Below are 6,195 nucleotides of genomic sequence, written 5' to 3'. Positions count from 1 at the left end.
TGGCCTCGAACTCAGAAATCCACCTGCTTCTGCCTCCCAAGTGCTGGGATTAAAGGTGTGCACCACCATGCCCGGCTGCAACCAGTGCTCTTAACTGCTGAGCCTTCTCTGTCCGGCCCCTATTCCTAAAACCTTACCAGACAATGGTATGCACACACATGGCTGCACCAATGGATGTGTAGGTGTAGATGACCCATGAACATCCTTGTCCATGTTTTATTTTTGTATTTTCAAAATCATCTTTAAAAAAAAAAATCACATTAATTGCATATTATCAAAAAGAGGGAAGGACGTTGTACTGATCTGTTCTTCAAACGTTTAGAGCCATGCTGGTAGGAGGAGGTAGGCAGGCATTAAGGCACATCCCTGCACATCTTGGCCCTTTAGAGACAGAGGAGAGAATCAGGAGTTTGTCAAGGCCATCACTGGCTACTGAACAAGGCCATCCTGGGATACATGATGCTCAGTTTCTTATTGATGTAACAAAACACCTGAAAAAAAAATCAACTTAAAGTAAAGGTTTGTGTGGGCTCTGATCTCAGTCCCAGCAGCTTGGCTCCTCCGCTGTGGGCCTGAGCTGAGATAGCGATGGGCAGAGAGGGCTTGGTGAGCTCACTCACAATGCTGGGAGGCAGAGATAGATAGAGAGAATCATGATAAGATGACATTCAAGGGCCTTAGTGCCCCTTCCTCCCACCAGACCCCTCCCCCATACAGTTTCTGTCACCTTGAAACAGTGCCATCAAACTATAAATTCAATGGCTATATCTGATTAGATTAGGGCCAGTGATCAGTGATTCAGTCCAATAGCCAGAGAGCAAACCATTACTCTGTGAGATTTACACAGACTTGTATATCCAGGCCATGCTGACAGTTGCACACTGGGGGTCCCCCAATTTGCATGTCAGTTCCTGTCTTTACCATCTCTAGTCTCTCTTATTTTGTATTTGAATTCATTTACAGGGCTGTCCAGATGGCTCAGCAGGTAAGAGCACTGACTGCTCTTCCAAAGGTCCTGAGTTCAAATCCCAGCAACCACATGGTGGCTCACAACCACCGGTAATGAGATCTGACTCCTTCTTCTGGTGCTATAGTGTACTTATGTATAGTAAATTAATAAATAAATACTTATATATAATAATAAATACATCTTTGGGCTGGAGCAATCAGGGACTGAGTGAACAGGGTTGACTGGAGGGAGCAGAGGTCCTAAAAATTCAATTCCCAACAACCACATGGAGGCTCACAACCATCTGTACAGCTACAGTATATTCACATACATAAATAAATCTTTTTAAAAAAATAATTCATTTACCTTTGTGTGTGTGTGTGTGTGTGTGTGTGTGTGTGTGTGTGTAGCCATGCTGGCGTAAGTGTGCTCAGAAACACACTCGGAGGTCAGAGGACACCCTCAGCATCAGTCCTACCTTTCTACCTTGCCCATAGCAGAGTCTCTTTGTTATTTTACCTGCCACACCCCAGCCTATAGCAGGCTAGGAGGCCTGCAGGCTTCGGGGGTCCTCCTGTCTCTGCCTGCCATGGCCATAGGAGCCCTGGGAGGCCATGCAGACTCCTGAGGCTTCTGGGGACTCGTCTGTGTTTGCCAAGTCTTCCCCACTTTGAGTTCACTCTCTTCTGCAGGTTCTGGAGCCATTGTGGCTGTCATCGTTGTGGTTGTCATCATCATTGTCACCTTGGTGCTGATCCTGCTGAAGATGTACAACAGGTATGGGATGCCCAGAACCGACGGGTTCTCCTCCCCCATATAGACATCCTATCCATTCCACATGTAGAGTGTTTGCTCACCTGCCATGCATGACCCTGCCCTCCTGACCTCTTTGTCAGAGCTGAGGTTCAAACCCAAGCCATGCAGTTTCAAAGAAAATATTCCCACCATAGCATGTAATAATAACGGGCTGGTTTGGTAGGTGGTACGCTTGCCTCACATACATGAAGGCCTGGGTTTGATTCCCAGGACTGTATAAATCAAGTATAATGGCACTCAGGAGATAAAGGCAGGAGGACCAGAAGTATACAGGATGAATTTGAGGCCAGCCTGGGCTACATAAGATCCTGTCTCAAAACCAGCAACAATAGTAGCATTTAGGGTTATTTTTAAAGCCTTTGGGGGTGTTACCATGTGAACCTATGGAAACAAGGAAGCCCTGGTGAATTCCATTGTCTCCTAAGGAATTAGGACCTATCAGTGGATGAAATATGTCAGAACTCATTGTTCTGATTTTATGGTATATAGAATGAAGATAGAATATACAGTTTGCTAGTTTTGTTTGAGACAGCGTCTTGCTCTGTAGCCTAGGCTGGCCTCAAAATCTTGATGCTCCTGCCTAGTCTTGAAAGCCCTGGTATTGTAGACATTTTCTTTCCTTAATTACATAAGATGTTCTGAAATATTCCTAGCAAAATATTTAGCATGCATAATCATGCTACAGACCTTGAATGTGGCCATATTCAGATTCCATTCTTTGTCAGAGACAGATTGCAGTTTAGCAGTTTAATTTAAACAGACCATCCCACAGTGAGCCACGCTGATGTTAGTCCTTCCCAAGTGTACCAGTGGCTATTGACCAGTGTGACCTCATGATGTCACAGAACCCATTCTTTTTTGTTTGTTACAGGAGAATGAGGACCAGGCGGGAGCTGGAGCCCAAGAGCCCAAAGCCACCTGTCCCTCCCGCTCTGGACCCCGACAGCAGTGGCAGCCGGCAGCCTGCTACTGTGACCTTTGACCCTGCCAGTGTCCATGTAGAGACTCGGTGACCCTGCCTTGGTGCCATCCCTGCCTCTGCAAAGAGCTTTTATGACCGGAAAGTCCACTCTGCTGGCAGCTTCAACGAATTCTTTCTGGTTGGGTAAACTGAGGCACCTTTCATACAGCCCCTGCAGCTTGAAGCCGTCCTCACCTGTGTTCTGGCCACCCCAGCTATGTCCGTGTCCCTGCCGCCACTCAACCAAAGCTCCGAGGACATTCTTTTGTTACCTGACAAGAAGCTCTGTGCTGGGAGACTGATGTGAGTCTGGTTCTCCCTCACAAGTGCTACAGCTAGACAGACAGACAGACAGACGGGCATCTAAGTCTTCTGCTCAGGGTCAGGGAGCGTTAATGAGAGTGTCACCCAGGGAGCCACTGGGAGCATCTCAGCTTAAGGGCGTGTCCACAACTTCCTCAATCCCATAACCAGATGCAGGGAAACTAACTTGGGCTAACTAACCACAAAACCAACTTGGTAACGTCTAACTGATCCAGTACTAAATGGCTGCTAGCCAGCTCCTGATGGCTAGTCAGCGTTCTCCCCCTTTAACAAAGGGTACAAGAGGCTGGATGTGGTGGCATGTGCCTGCCATCGAAGCACGAAGTAAAAGCAGGAACACTGTAATTGCAAGGCCAGCTTTGGCCACATACAGAGATGCTTCTCCTTTAAAAAAAAAAAAAATACAGAATAGACAGTATTCTTCAAAACTTCTACTTCAGAAGTAAGAGGTATCCTGAGGAGCAGAGGCTAGCTCTTAGGATGAGGAACAGAAGCTAGCTCAAGGATGAGGATTGTTGTATTGCCCATGGACCTGGGCTGGGCTGTGTGGTAGCTGCTCAGGACTCTTTGTGCTGCCCCAGGTGGACTACCCTGACCCCTCATTTTCTGCTCCCTTTTATTTGGATGCTAAGCTTCCCTGGCAGTCCTCTTACCTCTGGGGACAAGTATTTTGAACCCATTAAATCTTGTATTTCCTGCATGCTTCTTTGTCAACTGATTCTCTGTGACAGGTGACCCCTGATCCTGGGCCAGAAGACAATCCACAAACAAGGACAGACATCTTAGGATTTAGATGTACATCCAAGCTCTACTTCTTGACTGACCTTTGAAAAGTGATTTGGGGGGCTTACCAGATGACTCAGTAGACACATGCAGCCAAGCCTGACAACCTAGGTTCGAATAGGCTCCCAGAAGTTATTCTCTCATTTCTACATACAAATAAATTAAATGTAATTAATTTTTTTTTTTTAGAAGAAAAGGCTGCTTGGGGCTCTAGGGAGATGGCTCAGTGGCTAAGGGTACTTGCTGCACAGCATGAGGACAGAGTTCAAAGCTCTGAGACCCAACTAAAGAGCTGCGTGTAGTGAGATGTCCCTGGAGCCCCAGCACTGTGAAAAGGTAGACAGAGAAGAATCGTGTCGTGTGGCTTGCTGACTGACAGCCTAGCTAGCTTTAGCATCAGTAAGAAAGTCCGTCTCTAGAGTGTAAGACAGAGAACAAGTGAGCAGGCCACCTGACATCATCAACCGGCCTCCGGATATGCTCATAGGGAGCATATGCCACATACATGCAACACACACAAACATGTTGTTTCCCTGTGTGTCTTACAGAAACAACAGGGTCTTTCTACGTAGCCCTGACTGTCTGGAAACTATAGACCAGGCTGGCTTTGAATCAAGAGTGATCCTCCTGCTTCTATCTCCTAAGTGCTGGAATTAAAGGTGTACAACACACACAGACACACACACACACACACACACACACACACACACAGAGCTATCACACTTCAGTGATTCAGCCCAGGCATGGTGGCTCCCACTTATAATCCCAGCACTTAGAGGTAGACAGAGCTATATATAGGAGGATCAAGAGTTTAAGGTCTCCGGTCAGTGATGGCGCACACCTTTAATCTCAGCACTTGGGAGGCAGAGGCAGGTGGATTTCTGAGTTCGAGGCCAGCCTGGTCTACAGAGTGAACTCCAGGACAGCCAGGGCTATACAGAGAAACCCTGTCTCAAAAAAACAAAACAAAACAAACAAAAAAAAAAGTTTAAGGCTGTCTCAGAAAAAAAAAAAAGAGAGAGAGAGAGAGTTTAAAGTCATCCTTGGCTACACAGAAAACTCAAGAGCACCCTGGGCTACATGAAATCCTCTTTCAACAAACAAACCAAACAAAAATAACAAAAGAAGCCTCCTTTGAGTAACTGTGGAAAATCCTAGGAAATTCTCATCGTCACTCCGTGGCCATCTTTCCCTTCTGTGTTAAATACCCATCACTCTCCAGGCACTGGGAGGACATCTACTAAGTTATCTCAGAATTCCATTCTCTCCGTGAGTCTGAGAGGTCATCTTTCTTCCCGCTCTCAGATGAGAAGTTCCAGTTCACAAAGAGTAGGAACCTGCCAGGAGTCACGTGCCTGGTGAGGTGGAGACAGGCTCAAAGGAGGGTTGGTCCCAGCTTGCCGGGGACTTCTTCCCATTGTGAATTCTTTCCACCCTTCCCAAAAGATGTCCCCTCCTCTGGGAATGGATGAAGAGCAATGCTCTTGTCCCTGTCCTGTGTGGAGACAGGGATCTGGCTTCCTAGCTGCAAGTGGAAGAAAGGCCATTTTGGTGGTCTCCTGTTGACTCTCATGACCATAGCCAAGATGGCATTCTCTAACCCACTGTGCTCCAAGTGTCCTGCTTCACTTGCTTCCCACTTGCTTGCCCTGGACCAGCCCTAAGACAGAATGCTTCCCTGAACATGTTCTGCTTTAAAAAGCAAAACAAAAATAAGCAAAAGCCCTTGTGCCACAAGAGACATGGCTCCTCAAGGCTCTTCCCTTCATTCCAAGTACTGGAAAAAAATCAGCCCAAATGTTCCAGCCTTAAAACTAATGTCTCCTGCCGGGTGGTGGTGGCGCACACCTTTAATCCCAGCACTTGGGAGGCAGAGGCAGGAGGATTTCTGAGTTTGAGGACAGCCTGGTCTACAGAGTGAGTTCCAGGAGAGCCAGGGCTACACAGAGAGACCCTGTCTCGAAAATTTAAAACAAAACAAAAACAAACAAACAAAAACCTAACGTCTCCCGCACACAGAAGGTCCTCTCTTGCTAATAATGCGTGGGAATGGATGAGAGAGGTAAGCAGGGCAATCAGGGTGGGAGCAAGGGAGACCATTTTATTGTTCTGCTTCTCAGTAATGAAGATAACCCAGAGAGGCTCCTATTGTGGCTCTGTGCAAGTTGAGGGGGCTCCTCAGCACAGGAAGACAGGGCCCCCAGTCTCACCAGGGGATGGTACGGCCCCATTTATTTCCCTCTCACACCTGGGCAGGTTTGCTTTCAAGTGTCCATGGAAATCAATGAAAGATATTAAAATGCATACGTTTTAAAACAGAAAAGGTTAAACCCAGTATGTGTTATTCATTTCAGTTACATAA

At 46.8% G+C, this 6,195-nt stretch overlaps 1 protein-coding gene and 1 long non-coding RNA gene across 6 annotated transcripts in view; one reads left to right on the top strand and one right to left on the bottom strand.

Moving 5' to 3' along the window:
• The window catches only part of Ncmap (non-compact myelin associated protein), a 30,929-nt gene extending 27,179 nt beyond the window's left edge, over positions 1 to 3,750 (top strand). For all 4 annotated transcript variants that reach the window (XM_031379052.1, XM_031379051.1, XM_031379053.1 and 1 more), the window contains 2 exons: positions 1,642 to 1,726; positions 2,637 to 3,750. In XM_031379052.1, coding sequence (XP_031234912.1) covers positions 1,642 to 1,726; positions 2,637 to 2,778 — 227 coding nt within the window. In that variant the 3' untranslated portion in view covers positions 2,779 to 3,750. The remainder of the gene's footprint in view (positions 1 to 1,641; positions 1,727 to 2,636) is intronic.
• Positions 186 to 2,596, bottom strand: LOC116096833. Of its 2 annotated transcripts, none has more exons than XR_004121125.1 (3): positions 2,453 to 2,596; positions 1,469 to 1,706; positions 186 to 491 (listed from the first exon to the last, which is right to left on the bottom strand). It is a non-coding gene; the product is annotated as an uncharacterized LOC116096833 (long non-coding RNA). The 2 variants fall into 2 exon arrangements; XR_004121124.1 differs by having other exon boundaries at positions 186 to 381; positions 2,453 to 2,590.
• Positions 3,751 to 6,195: the final 2,445 nt, after the last annotated feature.

Source organism: Mastomys coucha, unplaced genomic scaffold, assembly GCF_008632895.1.
Source record: "Mastomys coucha isolate ucsf_1 unplaced genomic scaffold, UCSF_Mcou_1 pScaffold18, whole genome shotgun sequence".
In the NCBI taxonomy this organism is placed as follows: Eukaryota; Metazoa; Chordata; class Mammalia; order Rodentia; family Muridae; genus Mastomys; species Mastomys coucha.
This window is presented reverse-complemented; position numbering and strand designations above follow the sequence as displayed.